General features: G+C 39.9%; 1 protein-coding gene and 1 long non-coding RNA gene across 8 annotated transcripts in view; one reads left to right on the top strand and one right to left on the bottom strand.

The window, feature by feature from the left end:
- Positions 1-18,070, top strand: part of LOC122680064 — a 114,524-nt gene that overhangs the window by 36,021 nt on the left and 60,433 nt on the right. Inside the window, exon 2 of the long non-coding RNA XR_006336600.1 lies at positions 16,483-16,599. This is a non-coding gene — a long non-coding RNA (uncharacterized LOC122680064). The remainder of the gene's footprint in view (positions 1-16,482; positions 16,600-18,070) is intronic.
- ABCC9 (ATP binding cassette subfamily C member 9) overlaps positions 1-18,070 on the bottom strand; it is a 148,629-nt gene that overhangs the window by 18,616 nt on the left and 111,943 nt on the right. For all 7 annotated transcript variants that reach the window (XM_043880913.1, XM_043880916.1, XM_043880915.1 and 4 more), the window contains 5 exons: positions 16,928-17,030; positions 6,571-6,672; positions 5,539-5,659; positions 3,711-3,841; positions 2,886-2,964 (listed from right to left, as the gene is read on the bottom strand). In XM_043880913.1, the coding sequence (XP_043736848.1) occupies positions 2,886-2,964; positions 3,711-3,841; positions 5,539-5,659; positions 6,571-6,672; positions 16,928-17,030 (536 nt within the window). The remainder of the gene's footprint in view (positions 1-2,885; positions 2,965-3,710; positions 3,842-5,538; positions 5,660-6,570; positions 6,673-16,927; positions 17,031-18,070) is intronic.

The following is an 18,070-nucleotide window of genomic DNA, read 5'->3' on the forward strand; positions in this document are numbered from 1 at the left end:
TTCCCTGGTAGCTCAGTTGGTAAAGAATCTGCCTGCAATGCAGGAGACCCAAGTTCAATCCCTGGATCAGGAAGATCCCCTGGAGAAGGAAATGGCAACCCACTCCAGCATTCTTGTCTGGAAAATCCCCTGGACAGAGGAGCCTGGCAGGCTACAGTCCATGGGGTTGCAAAGAGTTGGACATGACTTAGCAACTAAACCACCACCACAGATCTTTTTAATCGTGTGGCTCAGACAGTAAAGAATCCACCTGTAATGCAGGAGACCTGGGTTCGATCCCTGGGTTAGGAAGATCCACTGGAGGAGGGCATGGCAACCCACTCCAGTATTCTTGCCTGGAAAATCCCCATGGACAGAGGAGCCTGGCAGGCTACAGTCCATGAGGTCACAAAGAGTCGGACACAACTGAGTGACTAAGCATAGCACTCTCCCCAAACTAGAATATCAGGTTATTGAAGATGGGTATTTTTGTCTGTCTTATTCACTCATTTATTTACTTATATATTTCAAAAATATTTTTACTTTGTAGTGGGGGATAGCTAATTAACAGTATTGTGTTATATTTATTTATTTTTAATATTTGTTTTCATTTATTTTTTGGCCACACCAAGTGACATTCAGGATCTCAGTTTCCTGACTAGGGACGGAATCTGTGCCCTCTGTAATGGAAGCTCAGATGCTTAACCACTGGACTGTCCATGTTAGTCACTCAGTCATGTCCAACTCTTTGCAACTCTTTGCAGGAGGCCTGCCAGCCTCCTCTGTCCATGGAATTCTCCAGGCAAGAATACAAGAGTGGGTTGCTATTCCCTTCTCCAGGGGATCTTCCTGATCCAGGGATTGAACCTGGGTCTCCTGCATTGCAGGCAGATTCTTTACCATCTGAGCCACCAGGGAAGCCCCAAGAAGAAAGGCTTCCCTGACCAGGAAACAAACCTGAGCCACAACGGTGAGGACGTTTATTTCTAACCACTAGACCACCATCAGAGAAGTCTCTTTGCTCATTTATTGATTGAGGAGTAGTACAGTATAGTACAAGTAAGAAAGTAAATTCTATCGTAAATTCTATAGGCATCAACTCTTAGTAAATTTCACTGTACATGAACTTGTGCAATCTTGATGACTTTTCCTTACCTTGATTGATTGATTTTATGATCTTGTTTTGTGCAAAGATAATATTGCTCTATGAGATAAGCATGCTAAGAGAAGGATGGCAATTAGAGTTCCTTTTCTGCTGGATTTAGATTCAAGAGCAGGTAAGGTGATTAGCTTAAACTTTCTTCTGGGTATAATATATTATCTATTAAAATCTCAATTGCCTAATGGTATTAAAAAGATAATCAGTCATCATAGTCCTCTTGGGGGCTGAAATGATGTTTCTGAACTCATGAGACTATGGCTAATCTAATATGTTCCATCATAATGACAGTTTTTTAATGAAAAGTTTCAATCAATTGTCTTGGATCCTGTAATTGGCTTATAATGCAAATCCCACAGAAAATCCTTAAAGGATCTGTGTATCATTACCAGCCATGGAAAGAGCGAGCTGCTCATCTAGAGGTGGATAGCTATCTCTTTGCTAAATCTAAGTCCCAAACCCTGCAATGACCACAGTTCAACTTCATTGTTCATAAACTGACCTCTTTATTTCACTGAGTTGTTGTGTAGATTAAATAATGTAACCTGTCAAGTACAATAAAAGTGTGAAGTACTATCACTATTATCACAATGATTAGAGATAATAATATTTAAGCAATTATTGACTTGATGGCTCCCCTTTCAGTCAAGATGGCATATATGCTGGCCTATTTATAGGTCACTTAATAGACTAAATAATGTGACATATTTTTTCTAAAACAAATATTAGATTACTTCCATGTATGATACTATTAATAATTTTGCAGATGAATAAATATTTTTGTATATTGTCAACATGTCCTTGGCACTTTATTAGCAATGGTCACCTCCTCCCAAAACATCCAACATCATTAAACCATGTTATTAAGAAGATGATAATAAGAGTCATGCACTAAAATTAAAATTCAGATTATTTATCTCCTTTTTTTCCTTTAATGGAAAGAAATGTGCTTTTAGTTTGCAGGAAACTAGACAGCCTTTTTCTCTCTTCCTTCTTGAAATGCCACTTCCATCTGCTGTTCTTCATAATGAGTGGCCTTGTTTTCATTTTACTAATTTAACAAAATTCTTTAACAATAATTTCTAGAGCTGAGTTTAGGGCTAATTATTTTATTTCTCCAGTTCCTTTTTTTTTTTCTTTACTCCTAAACTGTTTATCTGGGATGTGTGCATGCTCACTTGTGTCCAACTCTTTGTAATCCTGCAGACTACAGCCTGCCAAGCTCCTCTGTCCATGGGATTCTCCAGGCAAAAATACTGGAGTGGGTTGCCATTTCCTCCTCCAGGGGATCAGGGATCAAACCCATGTCTCCTGCATCTCCTTGCATTGGCAGGAAGATTCTTGGCCACTGAGCCACCCAGGAAGCCTATTTATCTGGAATACCTGCCTCAAATCATGGACTGTAGGACACAATAGTAGTTATAGCAGTAGTAATGTGTGCTCAGTCATGACAGACTCTTTGTAACCCCACAGACTGTAGCCCACCAGGTTCCTCTGTCCATGGGTTTCTCCAGGCAAGAATACTGAAGTCATTCTAAATATATTTTTATAATATATATAATTATATATAATAATAAATATGTAAATATATTTAGAAATATATAACTTTATATATAAATAATATAATAAATAAATAAAATAATAAATATATTATTGCAGGACTAGGTAAGTAGATGCAGGAGATGTGCCTTTTTTTTTAAAGGGAGAGTATCACATGGCTAATGAAAAAGTTTAGTTAGTAACTCACCATCAAATATATCCACCATTCTGAAGAAAGCCAGAGATAATGATGACTTCCCACTGCCAGTGCGACCACATATGCCCACCTAAGAAAGCAACTGTCACTTAGACAGAAGAGGACTCAGACAAAATAAAAAAGTAGGCAAAGCATTCTTAACTTAGATAAGACACCATGATAAAACTGCAACTCTATTTAAACAGTTACATTAAAATTGTCATTCTCTTCTCAGGTCTCCCTTCCGAGTTATCATTATTAAGATAACACAGGGTCTTCAAATCTTCAATGATTCCACTAGGACTCTTTTTTAATTCTATATGGTTGTATTTTTTTACCTCTGTGGCTTCATTTTTCCATTTAGTATATCATTGACCTAATAAACAAGTACTCCACTTTGTCTCAGAAGTGATGATTTTATTATGTAACAAAAAGTAAAATGAGCCCATTTTTCTGCACACTTGCTCTTTTTACAATAACTAAAATAAATCATTGTGGGGCCAGAGCTAGTAAAAACACAAAGGTTCTCAAGGGGACATCTGGAATGGGCATGAGCCAAAAGCTAGAAATTTTGAAAAACATGCCTATTGTTCACTTTTCTAATCTTCATGGGAGATGAATGAATGGCAATACAGTTTAGAGAATGTATACTTTATCTGGATCCACTCTCTCCCTTTTCTCTTTTATGCACATAATTTGACCTATAAAGTGTAAGGAATATAATGGGAGCCCAGTGAGAAGATCCTTGGCTGGCACGTCTAAGGAGCTCAAGTGGTAATGGGATGGTTCCATCTGAGGTTCTGTATGAATTAAATCAAATGACAGTAAACTCCATACCTTCTGCCCAGGTTTGATGTAAGCCTTTACATGCTTAAGAACAGGCTTTAGGTTATTTTCATATCTGACACACAGATCATGAATCTTGATCTCCCCCTCCTGAGGCCAATGTTCTGGAACTTGAGAAGGATCTGAAGGATGGAGATGGAGTAGAAGAAGAGACAGAGACAGAGAGACACAGAAAGAGGTAGAAAGAAAAGCACACATACTTATATACATTTATACATACACACGTAATAATTGTTTTCTAAATTTAAGGTCATGCTAAGCCTACTTCTGGGTTTAAAATTTCTTTAATTAAAAGATTCTATTTATTTATTTGGATTTTGGCTGCATTGCCTGGCTTGCAAGATCTTAGTTCCCCAAACAGGGATTGAACCCTGGCCCTTGGCAGTGAGAGCATTGAGCCCTAACCACTGGCCCACTAGGGAATTCCCATACGGGTTTTTTTTTTTTTTTTTCTTTTAATTAACATTACATTCAGAGTAAAGGTCTCTTGATTAAGAACTTTAAAAATAGTTTTTGTGTGTTTGTTTTGGAGCATTAACGGGCATCACGCCTCTCAGCACGCTATTGCTCAATTCTATTCCCACTGGTTCATCTGTCAATGAATCCATTTGTTCAGTCAGCTAGCCCTCAAACATTTGAGTGATTCAGATGTGAGAGGGGTTATGCAGGGAGCTGAGAGGGAAGACATGCCTCAAGGTGATCAGTGTGTTCCAGGCGACCGCATGCAAGTGAGTTAGCGCCTATAGGACTGCATGCAGAATCCCATGACGGAGGCTGAGCCAAGATGCTCTGGGAGCAGAGATGGTGGCAGCCCAGGAGTTCCAGCAGGGTTTCAAGAGGAGATGGTGCCTGAGATGAATCTTAAAGGATAAGAGGTGGGGAAATTTGTTTCATATATGTATATATGTATGTATATCTATGTATACATACATATATATATATGTAGAGAGAGAGAGAGAGAGAGAGAGAGAGGAACAAAGATAAAAAGAAAGCATAGCATGTTGATATGGCCAGAGTGAAAGGTATGTAGGTGGATGATGAAAGATGGGACTAGATAGGTGAGGAAGGATTGACTAATGAATGGTTGCATGTCCTTGAAGAGCTGAAGAGGTATTGAAGGGTTTAGGCAACAGAATGCATATTAAGCATGAGATTTGCAGTTAAGGAAGATTATTCTGCCCTCAGGATTGAATTTCCTGCCGGTTTTATTCTAGTAAGGCTAAGAGTCTTGGTTATTTTAAGACCTAAACTCCTTGGCTTCTAAATTAATAAGCTCTTGAGAAAAAGAATACAACAGTTCATAGTTGAGGTTGGTAATTAATATAATAAAGTTCAAATATCTTTATGCCATTGCATGTGTGCTTAGTCGTGACTGACTCTTTGTGACCCCATGGACTGCAGCTCGTTAGGCTCCTCTGTCCATGGGATTTTCCAGGCAAGAATACTGGAGTGGGTTGCCAGTTCCTTCTGAAGGGAATCTTCCCGACCCAAGGATTGAACCCAAGCCTCCAAGAGGCTTCTGCATTGGCAGGCGGATTCTTTACCACTATGCCACCTGGGAAGCAAGTGTCTTTATAATTTCTCTCTAAATATTACTAAGTAAATCTATTTGGACTCTGGTTGTATCTAAGATTTTTTCAGGCCTAAATAATTACATCTTTTCAGATGCAGTTGGATCTTATCAGGCAAAGTCAAGATGAGAGAGGATTCTCTGGCTATTGAAATGGAAAACAAAAGCAAAAATGACAATGTGCCTGACACACAACTAATATTCTTAAGTAACTATTTAGGTGAAACACCATAATATTCAGAACAATACCCATGGTGCCTTCATAGTTCTCAGACTCCATAGTCAGGAAGCTGTTCACTTTCTTCACTGCGCCCATCTGGACCTCCACATCGGCCAAGTTCCTCACAACCCAATTCAAATAATTGGTTATCTGTGTCAGGTGACAAAAACAATGAGCATATAGCAAATAAAGTAACAGTTTTTGTGAACACTGGATATCAGGGCATAGGATGACTGGGACTGTTCACGTGGGTACAGTTCATAAACGCTACAGGGTATCAGAGATCAGAGAGGATGTCATGGGCCAACGTTGGCAAAGTAGGTATCTGCTCTTCTTCAATGGTCCTCTAACGTCATTGATTTGTGCACTGTCCTGACTTCCTTGCCCAGTGGATAGTTGTATGCTTCCACTTACCTCATGTATATTCACATGGGAGTTGAAGTGAAAGTGAAGTGAAAGTCAGTCGTATCCAGCTCTTTGTGACCCCATGGACTGTACAATCCATAGAGTTCTCTAGGCCAGAATACTGGAGTGGGTAGCCTTTCCCTTCTCCAGGGGCTCTTCCCAACCCAGGGATTGAACCCAGGTCTCCTGCATTGCAGGCGGATTCTTTACCAGCTGAGCCACAAGGGAAGCCCAAGAATGCTGGAGTGGGTAGCCTATCCCTTCTTCAGCGGATCTCCCTGACCCAGGAATCGAACCGGAGTCTCCTGCATTGCAGGCTGATTCTCTACCAGCTGAGCTATAAGGGAGGCCCACGCGGGAGTTAGTGTTCCTACATGGGTGGTGAGCAACTCAGGACAAGAATCCCAAACAACCTTGGGAGAACTCTGACCGCAGTGTTTCAGGAGTTTCTAAAAATTGGTTCAAAATGTCGGAAATGAATCCATGCCATCCTAAAATGCCGGGTTTAGGCCCAAATCTACTATTATTTGCAGGCCATCATCTTGTTATGAATTTCTAACTAGTCCTCTAACATCCATGAATAAGAGTTGATGATGACTACAGAAAGTACCTCAAGTGCGGTACAAAGAGAGAGAGAGGTTTTCATCCATACTTACCGTAAGTGCATACAGAAGACCTAAGCCCACCAATCCAGAATTGGAAGACCCACTAATGGATGCAATAGATGCAGTGAGGACAATGCAAGCTCCCAGATAATCCTAAAAAAGAGTGAGAAAAAATGTTAAAAGATTTTCCCTAAGTTCTTAAAATCAAGGATCTCATTCAACCCAGATGATCACTAACAGAATAGACGTTATTCACTGTGTGTCCTGTGAGGTTTCAGAACAAGGTTACAGAAGGTAGGGAAGAATAATAACTCACAGTCTTAGGACCGGAAAGGAAGTGATGCAAGGCTCTGATTATATCTGAAAGCATTTCAGAGATGGTAAATACCTGGTCAGAAATTAAGCTGCAATTTTTGGCACGACCAGGATCAGATGCAAGATTCTTTTTTCTTTCTTTCTTTTTTTCTTATCTACTGCATTTTACCAGACAAGCAATTATTTTTAACTTAACTTTCTACCTTGAATTTCATGTGCGCTTATACCAGGGTTGGGATTAGCTCTCTTGTATGCTAATTCAAAATCACTCCAAAATCACTGCAGATGGTGATTGCAGACATGAAATTAAAAGACGCTTACTCCTTGCAAGGAAAGTTTGACCAACCTAAATATCATATTAAAAAGCAGAGACATTACTTTGCCAACAAAGGTCTGCCTACTGAAGGCTATGGTTTTTCCAGTCGTCATGTATGGATGTGAGAGTTGGACTGTGAAGAAAGCTGAGCGCTGAAGAACTGATGCTTTTGAACTGTGGTGTTGGAGAAGACTCTTGAGAGTCCCTTGGACTTCAAGGAGATCCAACCAGTCCATCCTAAAGACCACTCCTGGGTGTTCATTGGAAGAACTGATGCTGAAGTTGAAACTCCAATACTTTGGCCACCTCATGCAAAGAGTTGACTCATTGGAAAAGACCCTGATGCTGGGAGGGACTGGAGGCAGGAGGAGAAGGGGACAACAGAGGATGAGATGGTTGGATGGCATCACTGACCCGATGGGCATGGGTTTGGGTGGACTCTGGGAGTTGGTGATGGACAGGGAGGCCTGGCGTGCTGCGGTTCATGGGGTCGCAAAGAGTCAGACACGACTGAGTGACTGAACTGAACTGAACTGAATGCTAATTCAAGGCCTGTGCAGAAATTTGTATCTAGTTAGCTTGTTGGGATTTGAATCAATATCTGAACTTTTTGTCGATAATATGGACTCAGAGTCTGGGACATTAAATCTACAGATTGCATAGAAATAGGAATAAGTGTAATTTTTCTCCCTACATTAGAAATATGAACATGTCTTAGAATATCTGAATTGATTATGACTCAATGATAAACTCTTTTCAGATAATTTAAAAATTAATTAAGGTCAACCTTAAACTCAAAGGAGAGATGGGGGGCACCTGTCTATTTTCTACACCCTCTTCTGCCTCCATTTCCCAACATTCTTAGGCATTGTTATGTCTTATCCTTTGAAAAAGAAATTTCATTTTTTTTAAGATTTGTATATCAGGAGATTTATTTCAGTGCTGTTATTATTGGAAAAAATTGAAAAAAAAAAGGAAATTTTTCTACTATGTGAAAGTTGCTCAGTTGTGTCCAACTCTTTTTGATCCCATGTACAATACAGCCCGTGGAATTCCTTAGGCCAGAATACTGGAGTGGGTAGACTTTCCCTTCTCCAGGGGATCTTCCCAACCCAGGGATCAAACCCAGGTCTCCTGCATTGCAGGCAGATTCTTTACCAGCTGAGCTCCCAGGGAAGCCCTAGAATACCTATACCAGGGAAGCACAGAATCAATAAATAAATCATCATACAGATATGTGATGGTATTGTATATTTTGCTGTGATTAAAAATAATGTTTTAAACATTTTAATAATGAGAAATGGTCATCATTTTACATTGAATAAAAAATGCCAGGCATAAAATATGCAGCAGGATTTTTAAATTATAAAACATTATATAAATTTTATGTGTTTACTTCTTATTTATTTCTTAAAGATAATATAAATGCTAACAAAATGTTAATGGAATTGCCCATAGTCAATAGAATCATTAAAATTTGTCAAGCTGAGGTGTCACACATGCCAGAAGCGGGTCAAATTTCAGGCATGAACACTTTCTAGAATTATCTCAAGTCTCATCTTACTGGTGATGATCTTCTCTAGCAAGATACACCTCTGATACCTTAAAAAAATTAGTAATTAGGTGAGAAGACTTTAATGACAGTAAGAGAGTGTTTAACATGCTGAAATCAAGAATGGTTTCTCAAATCAGCTCACACATGTGCATCCCAGCATCTATTTTCTTTTAATTATTTATTTCTATTTTCTTTAAAGATTTCTTTTTTTTATGTGGACCATTTTAAAACTCTTTATCAAACTTTTTACAATACCGCTTGCCTTTTATGTTTTGGTTTTTTAACTACGAGTCACATGGGATCTTAGTTCCCTGAACAGGGATCGAACCCACACCTCCTGCACTGGAAGGTGATGTCTTAACCACTGGAGAGCCAGGGAAGTCCCTCTGCAACTTTTAAATTAGCACCAAAGATCAACTTGTTGGGGAGCAATCAATGATCCCAGCCTTGGAACCACAGGTCTGGGTTCAAATGATGCCTTTGTCAATTACCAGCTAATACACTTAAATGAGTCAGTTTCTTCTTTGAAACTCAGTTTCTTCTTTGGGAAATAGAAATAGTACCTAATTTACAGTGATTTTGAAAGGAAAAAAAAAATCAGTTAGATTTTCCCACCTCCATGTAACAGGATGTCCTTTTCCCCCCTGGATGATTTTCAAATGTTTGAAGCAAGCTTAAAAGCTTATGTGCATCATAAAACACCAAAGGTTAAAACAGGCACTAAAATTTAATTCTGTCATGATTCCCATGGTCTTTACAAAGAATAAAGAAAGAAATCATGAGATTTAATCCCTCGAGGCAGCAAATTCCATAGAGTTAGTAAATACTCCTTTGATAGCTCCTTCCGGTGTATCCAGTGTATTCATTTATTAACAGCTTGTCACTTCCCAATCAGACCCTCCTTTATTTGAAGCAACAACTATATGAATGTAGAATCTAACCAGCCTGGGCTGCTTTTTTATATTTTATAAACACCAATGTGTTCCCCAAATACTTCTAAAACATTTATGACAATATGAATTTTTCCTTCCCACGCTCTCATTAAAGTTAATACTTTTAACGCTATGTTATAAATTTGTTATTCCCAATATTAGCTTTTCTAAAGAGACTCATAAAGAGTTTATGTGATAAATCTCAGAAAGTAAGTTAGCACTAGGAGATACTTCCAGCAAGATAATCCCAGCATGATACAAAGAAATATTCCAGTCAGTGTCTAAGAAATTTCTGTGGGCAACATACAATTTAAGGCAGGGGCCCCCAATCTCCAGTATTTTAGGCCTGATAATCTGAGGTGGAGCTGATGTAATAATAATAGAAATAGAGTGCACAGTAAATGTAATGCACTTGAATTACCCCTAAACCACTCCCCATTCCCTGGTTCATGGAAAAATTGCTTTCCATGAAACTGGCCCCTGGTGTCAGAAAGGTTGGGGACCCCTGCTTTAAGGGTTTGAAACAATGTATGTTTTATTAGTTTCTATTCTCCACTTCCTCCTAGATGACCTCAGAAGGGCCTCATTCATTCATCCCATCTTTCCATTCATTCAGTGGTCTTTTAAAGGTATATATAACTTCCCTGTTTATAATTACCAATGTCTTCCTATTGAACTTATAATGAATTCAGACTCTGATGAATTACAAAGCCGCAGATGATGCGAAGTCTGGGTTCTAGACCTTGCCTCCTCTGACCTTATCTGAGATTCCTTTCCTACTCCTTCACTGTGCTCCAATTATGCTGGTCTGCCTGTCTTCGGTCAGATAAACTGGGACCTGGGACCCTTTACTGCAGTGCCTGAACCTGAACAAACGAATCCTCCAGCAAGAGAGTACAAAGAAACTCAAAGGGACTAAAAATAATGGCACGCATGCGCCGTTGGGGTCATTACCTAAAATAAGATACAAAAAGGCTGTAAATCAACTGCCATTTCTAAGGTGCCAGGAACAGAAGCATGGTATTGCACACGATCCCTGCACACAGTACCATCAAAGGGGTGGGCAGACCACTTAAGCTACTCTTCCTCCTCAACCCACCAATTCACCCCTACATTCAACCCATTTAAGGAATCAGCACTCCCTGAAATGTTAGGGTGAAGTGTTAAACCATTGGACCGCCAGGGAAGTGCCCAAGGCATAGCTTTTTGAAGTCAGAGCAGATTTTTCAGGGGATGAATCCATTGCCAAATTCCATAATCTAGTAAATTCAAATAGATGCAAGAGTTTAAAAACCAGTATGTCTGCGGTTTGTGGCACTAGTGGTAAAGAACCTGCCTGCCAATGCAGGAGACATTAGAGACTCAGGTTCAATTCGTAGGTCAGGAAGATGCCCTGGGACGAGGCACGGCAACCCACTCCAGTATTCTTGCCTGGAGAATCCCTTGAACAAAGGTGGGCTACGGCCCACAGGGTCATGAAGACTCAGACACTACTGAAGCAACTTAGAGCACAGGCATAGGTCTGCAGTTTAGTATCTAAAACAAGGTTATTTTATTTTTTATAAAAAATACTTTTTATCATTTTCTTTCTTTTTTTTAAAAAGTGCTACTTGTGTTGTCTTTTAGTTATATCGGTGAGATACTTTCCAGCTCATTCCTGGATTACCACCCCTGCTCAATAATTTTTTTTTCTGAGAAATTGGAGATTTTTTGGAGGCATTTGATCAGAATTTTACCTGATCTGAATAAGAGAGGAAGCCCCTTTGTGCATGTTTATCAAGAAATCTCATAGCAAAATAACTCAATTCCAATCACTTCCCTTCCAATAGTACTGTAAGAGAAACAGGCATGTGAAATTGACAGATAATATAAGAGTTTATGTTAGTTCCCCATTTCCACTTCCTTTACCATTAAACTTAACTAGTTTAATGAATTATACAGTGATTCTACCTTTCCACACCTCCTTTCCTTTCCACTGCAAAAATACATGTGAACAACAAAATGGCTTAAAAGCAGTAAGAAGGGACAAGCAGATAATCTGAATTAGCTCATGTGCAAGCAGCACATGTCCTCCCATTAAGGCTTTCTATGATCCTACCCAATCAATTCATTGAATAAAACACTTTCAGTCAAAATGATACAATGGAAACAGAGATTCTGCTTAGGAAACAGAAACTACGACACATGTGAATTTCCATTCTTAAAGAGGACCCAACCACAGGACATTTGTATATTAGTGATAAATTATAACTTCCATTGAGTTTGGGAACTCAACACTTCCCTCCAGAAGGGAAGCCTTTGATCCCCAGGTCAAAAGAGAGGCCTCTGGTCAGATTTCTAGTGATTCAATGACCTCTATCTCTATGTGCGATTATAGTGAAAATAATAATTTTCCATAAAACAACCTCATAAGTAGTTATAGGATTACCATCTCTCTCTTTTTTCATAGTCTTCAGAAATCCATGTCTAAAAACAAAAAGTCAATGTTTATGGTTCCACCGAGTGTCTGGGTCTTCACACGAAAAGATCAACGCACACCTGTCTATAATGGAGTTGTAAACACTCAGAACAGCTCTGTACTGTTTCACAAAATAGACTCTCATACAAGTTCACCCTGAAGATTATTTTCACTTTAGCCTGTTGATTCTAAAGACTGTTTTTTTTTTTGGCTTCTCGATGTGATTTTTCTTTTATCCTTTCACCACACAGCAAGACAAAGCCTTGGAAAGACACCCTTTAGATAGAGTTACACAATTTTTGCAAATGGAAACACCAATGCCAAAGAACTGGAACTGTTTAGTGCAGAGGGATGAACAGCAAATGCTGTGCTGAATGAAAGAACGTAAGCAGCCTTCAAAGGTTAGGCTGCGGTGACACATGCACGACTGTGGTCCACTTCACTCGGTGCCCAGAGGAGAAACACTCCCCTCCCCTGCCAAAGGAACCTGGGTGGTCACAGTCTGGCTACTTTTCTACCAGCCAAATTATTCTTTGAGGTTCTTGTCCTTTTCTGAGTGCTATGTGCTGTGACCTTTATTTCTCCCCCCGGTTCAGAATAAGCATGAAATGAACATGGTGGGCAGGCTACATCTTGTATGGCTAACACTCTTCAGCCAGAAAAAGGGAATACTTTGTCTTATGTGTGTTAGTCACTCCGTCGTGTCTGATTCCTAGAGACCCTATGGGCTGTAGCCCACCAGGCTCCTCTGTCTATGGGGATTCTCAAGAATACTGGAGTGGGTTGCCATGCCCTCCTTCAGGGGATCTTCCTGACCTAGGGATCGAACCTAGGTCTCCTGCATTGCAGGCAGATTCTTTACCCACTGAGCCACCAGGGAAGCCTCTGTAATTGCCTTAACACTTATCTAGCATGACCAGAAAAAGAAATGAAAGCCATATATTTGAAAAAAAAAAAAAAGATAATAAAAATTGGATGGGGCTCGGGGATCTTCCCGAATTCAAAAAAGGTATTTTTATGCTTTTACCCCTTACTTCTCTTGGAGATCGTCTGTTCACAGAATCCAGTGGCATTGCTCCAGAAAACTAAAATTGAGAATGAAGAAAAAAGGAAAAACAGTCACGGGAAACTATGATAAGCTTTCTCCTCTTTCTCTCCATGGAGGTCATTTTGTTGTTCAGTCATCAGTTTCACTCTTTGCGATCCCGTGGACTGTAGCACAGCAGGCTTCCCTGTTCCTCACTATCTCTAAGAGGTTGCTCAAACTCATGGCCATTGAGTCAGTAATGCCATCCAACCATCTCAGCTTCTGTGGCTCCCTTCTCCTCCTGTCCTCAATCTTTCCCAGCATCAGGGTCTTTTCCAAAGAGCTAACTCTTTGCATCAGGTGGCCAAAGTATTGGAGCTTCAGCTTCCGCATCAGTTCTTCCAGTGAATATTCAGGAGTTATTTCCTTTAGGATTGACTGACTTGATCTCCTTGCTGTCCAAGGGACTCTCAAGAATCTCAAGAATCAGCAGCACAGTTCAAAAGCACCACAATTCTTTAGCGCTCAGCCTTCCTTATGGTCAGGAACTCCCACATCCATACATGACTACTGGAAAAACCATAGCTTTGACTAGATGGTCTTTTGTCAGCAAACTGATGTCTCTGCTTTTGAATATGCTGAGTTGGTGAGCTCCTCAGATCCGCATCAGGAGACCTGCTGGCCTTTTCTGAGCTCTTCCCAAGGTTGCTCCCGTCCTGGTACCAACTGGCTGTGCTTCTGTTATGGGAGCTCCCAGATTATTTGTGATAAGGAGATATTTTTGTTAATTTGCTGGTTAACATATCAAAGAATAGGGAATGGAGGCAGCTGTGTTGATACTGTAGATAAGATCAATGCAGCATCAGTGGGCCAGATAGAGGTTTTCATTATTTATCTTGTAAATGACTTACAACGCAGAAAGTATTCAGCTGTGGGGTTCAAAGAGCAGTTCACACCCCGGTCTCCAAGGTCCTATATCTGAACGTTTATATTTCTCATATTTCTGAAATAAGATCCATTTATTTCAAACTGAAATAGTGTCTCCAGTAAAGCACAGTAGTAATGAGGTCATTTACATGTGTACAATTGGGAGAAAGGTTATTTCCTAATTAGACTTATCTGTTCTATTTATTCAACACTCCTATTGTGGAACATATGTTCTTGGATTATAGCATTTATATTCAAATAAACTTTCTAATATTCTAAATATTCTGGTTCTAATGAAAACTCTGTACTTTCAGTGTACAGAATAGGAGAATAAATCTGACTGGTTTCAAGTTGGATTTCTGCAATTGTCCAGAAGGGTATCTGTGTATGTGAGTGTTTGTGTATGTGTATGGGTGTGTGTGTTTGTGTATATGTGTATATGCTAAGTTGCCTCAGTCATGTCCAACTCTTTGCAACCCATGGACAGTATCCCACCAGGCTCCTCTGTCCATGGGATTCTCCAGGCAAGAACACTGGAGTGGGATGCCATGCCCTCCTCCAGGGGATCTTCCCAACCCACGGATCATACCAGGGTCTCTTATGTCTCCTGCATTGGCAGGCAGGTTCTTTATACCCACATAAACTTATTGATAAACAAATATGAGAGATGAAAGAGACAAAATCATCCACAAAAGACTCTCGACCTTGAGTTCTATCAGCAGATATGCCCGAATGTTGCAATAAATCAACAAGTTTCTTACCAATTTTTATATTTATTCATCAGAAATAGAGCAAAGGACTCTATAACTTTTTTGTGTTGGTTTTTAAGGGACAGACCTGGTAATGAGACCAAATAGCAAGTTGTGGAAAGATTATAATGAACAGAAAAGAAAAAAAGACATAAAAACAGATGTGTTATATGGTAATAGAATGAATGGCAGATTCTGCCCTTCCTTTTTCAAATATCATATTTCTTTTTTTTTTTCTTAGATTTCTACAAGTGGAACTAGAATTCATTTATATTCAAGTAGGTCCAGCTGCCTTTAATGGGGGAGTTAAGTAGCGGGGTATGAGTCAAGCTAAACTAACCCACCCTGAATCTGGCTGCTACTTCTCTCTAATTTTTCCTGAACTTCCCTTTCTTGGCAGTCTGAACGCTCTAATATTTTGTCTTCTGGCTACAAGAGCAGAACATATGGTTTGCTTGAAGATTCTTGTTAAACGTTTGTCCATTAACCTGACAGTAGGAAGTGCTAAAGAGGAGAAGCAGGAGTCAAGTCAGACACTCACCTCAAGTCCAAAGCAAACACACTCGCCCCTAAAAAACACACTTGATCTTCAACATCAGGAAAATCAAACCAAAGGAAACTACTGACATTTCACCCCCTGTGATTTTAGGACATTCTCTGATTAAGCTGTTTCATCACTAGTTTTGTTATTCAGATATGATTTCTTTTCCTCAGAGAAAACAGATTTGAGCAAACACACAGAAGCTTAAAGCAAGGATTTAGGGTCTGGGTAAGATCTAGGAATAGTATTTTGTTTCTGTTATAAATCCCAAAGACTTCGCCTGCCTTTCTGTTACTTATAGGTAATTGGAAAATCTCTGCCCTGCCCCCTTCCAACCCCCACAGTGATCTGGAAGAAATTTCTTATCTATTTAAAATTTGTGAAATATAATTGTGTTATGTTGCTGGATAATTTCTACACAACAACACAACACAACACAATATAGTGGTAGAGAATCTGTTATTAGTGACAAATTATGACAACTACAGCTTACAGGGGGACCCGAGATTCTCTATCAATATGTTATCCATCCATCAACAACTCAGATTTTAATTTGGGCTCCTTCCTTTCCACTTTATCAAATTCCCATTCCCAGATGCCCTCTCTGATCCACTGAGTTTTGAAAAAGAGCCTTCATATGGCAGGGATGCTTAATCAGTGGAAGTGAGGTTCTTAACAATAATGCAGATAAACCTCCTTTTCCTTTTCACATACTGATAGATAATTATTTTTAAAGAAAAGATGACAGTCAACTCATCATTTCTACCAAAATTGCTTATCCATACTGCAGATTACACAGCCCAGTCTGCAAACAACATCTCCTTCCCTCTGGAACTTGGGTCTAACCTATCTCCTCTTTCATTTATTAGGAGTGGTTGACTTATTAACCACTTACCAAGGCAGGTACCATTTCCATTCATTTATTCACTCATCCATGCATCCATCCATTCAAAAGACATTTGTTGAGTGTACCTGCCAATAAGTGAGCTACAGGACTTATATTACTATTTTTAAACTTAACACACCCATGAGGTCATACTTCTAGTTTACAAATGGCAAACTGGGACCCAAATAAATTTGTTAACTTGCTAGACCAAGTCTGTACAATGCCGAAGCTTATACCCATTCTCCTCCTTTATACAGGACAGAAGAAGGCAACAGATGAATAACTGCAAGTTTTTACATTTGGGTTAACATGACCCTCCACTGGCTTAAAATAGAAAGCTGCCATCTCTTCCAGGCTGGTCCAGTTCAGTAGAAGTGAGTACATCTGTTCACTTGTCAAATTTTGGGGGGAAAAAAAAAAACACCTGAAGTTATACAAATATTTGCTATTCCATTAACTTATGTCATCTGGCCACTAATGAACACGAAATGAATTTTTGCTTTTGGGGCTATCTGTCTTGCCATTAGCTAAAAACATCATGACAAATTTCATCCGTACCATAAACAAACCTGAGCTAAAGTCCAGAAAATGTGGAGTGAGTGCTGAATCTCAGTGGAAGCCTAGTTTTAACAACTGTCTCCCTCTTTGCATCAGGCCTCTTCTCTGTGTGGTTTCCATTTCGAAATCACGAAATGAACGTACCGTTCTGACCTCCAGCCATCTGTTGGCAGCTGAGAGGAATAAGTAGGCAATGTTGTTAGTGTCTGTCAGTTCCAGCATTCGTTGCTTAAATCTGGTCTCATGCCTGCAGAAAACAAAAATATTATGATGCTAGCCACACAACAGGAGAAATAATAAAAAACAGTCACACTTCCTACTACATTATTTACTCCACACGGTGACGAACTGGTGGGATGGAATGACTGGTAAACGGAAGACTTACAAATAAAGGCCAGCTGCTACTGCCCTCCTGCACCCTTCCTGAGAGATGGCACGGAGCAGTAGTTCCTTCCTTTCTCAACCTCTGCTACAGAAAGGAATGTTTCCGACGACAAAGTCCTACTAAAGATCATTTCATAAATTTCTACATAAGGATAGTAGCCATGAAAACAAGGCATGGCCGATGTCTCAAGGGCCCTACATAACCCAGAAGAAGTTGTACAGAAATGCAATACACTTGACCTAGATTTTACTGCATGTATCTTACTTTTCCACAAGGCATGGTCGGAGTTGGGTAGAAGGAACTAGAAGAGACTCACGAAAGACAGGAAATATGGGTTTGTAACAGGCAAATATATACCTTAAAAATGTTCTTTTCACTCAGTTTCTGGAAATCAAAGAAGGACAATGAGGTGGCAAGAGGTAGAGGATGAGGGTCCTTGGGAACGGCAGATGTCCTTGTTAAGCAAGGTATCTTACACCTCAAAGTTACGAATTATTTGTAAGAATGGTCATTGCATGAAAGAAGCTCTTGGTGTGTAGTATTTATGGGGATCTGAGTCGGACACGACTGAGTGACTTCACTTTCACTTGTCACTTTCATGCATTGGAGAAGGAAATGGCAACCCACTCCAGTGTTCTTGCCTGGAGAATCCCAAGGACGGGGGAGCCTGGTGGGCTGCCGTCTATGGGGTCGCACAGAGTCGGACACGACTGAAGTGACTTAGCAGCAGCAGCAGCAGGACACATACACATGTTCCCTGGAGACTCAATGGTAAAGAATCTGCCTGTAATGCAGAAGACTCCTAGTTCGATCCCTGGAACTACGAGAAGATCCCCTAGAAAAGGAAATGGCAACCCACTCCAGTATTCATGCCTGGGAAATCCCATGGACAAAGGAGCCTG

Source organism: Cervus elaphus, chromosome 22, assembly GCF_910594005.1.
Source record: "Cervus elaphus chromosome 22, mCerEla1.1, whole genome shotgun sequence".
NCBI lineage: Eukaryota > Metazoa > Chordata > Mammalia > Artiodactyla > Cervidae > Cervus > Cervus elaphus.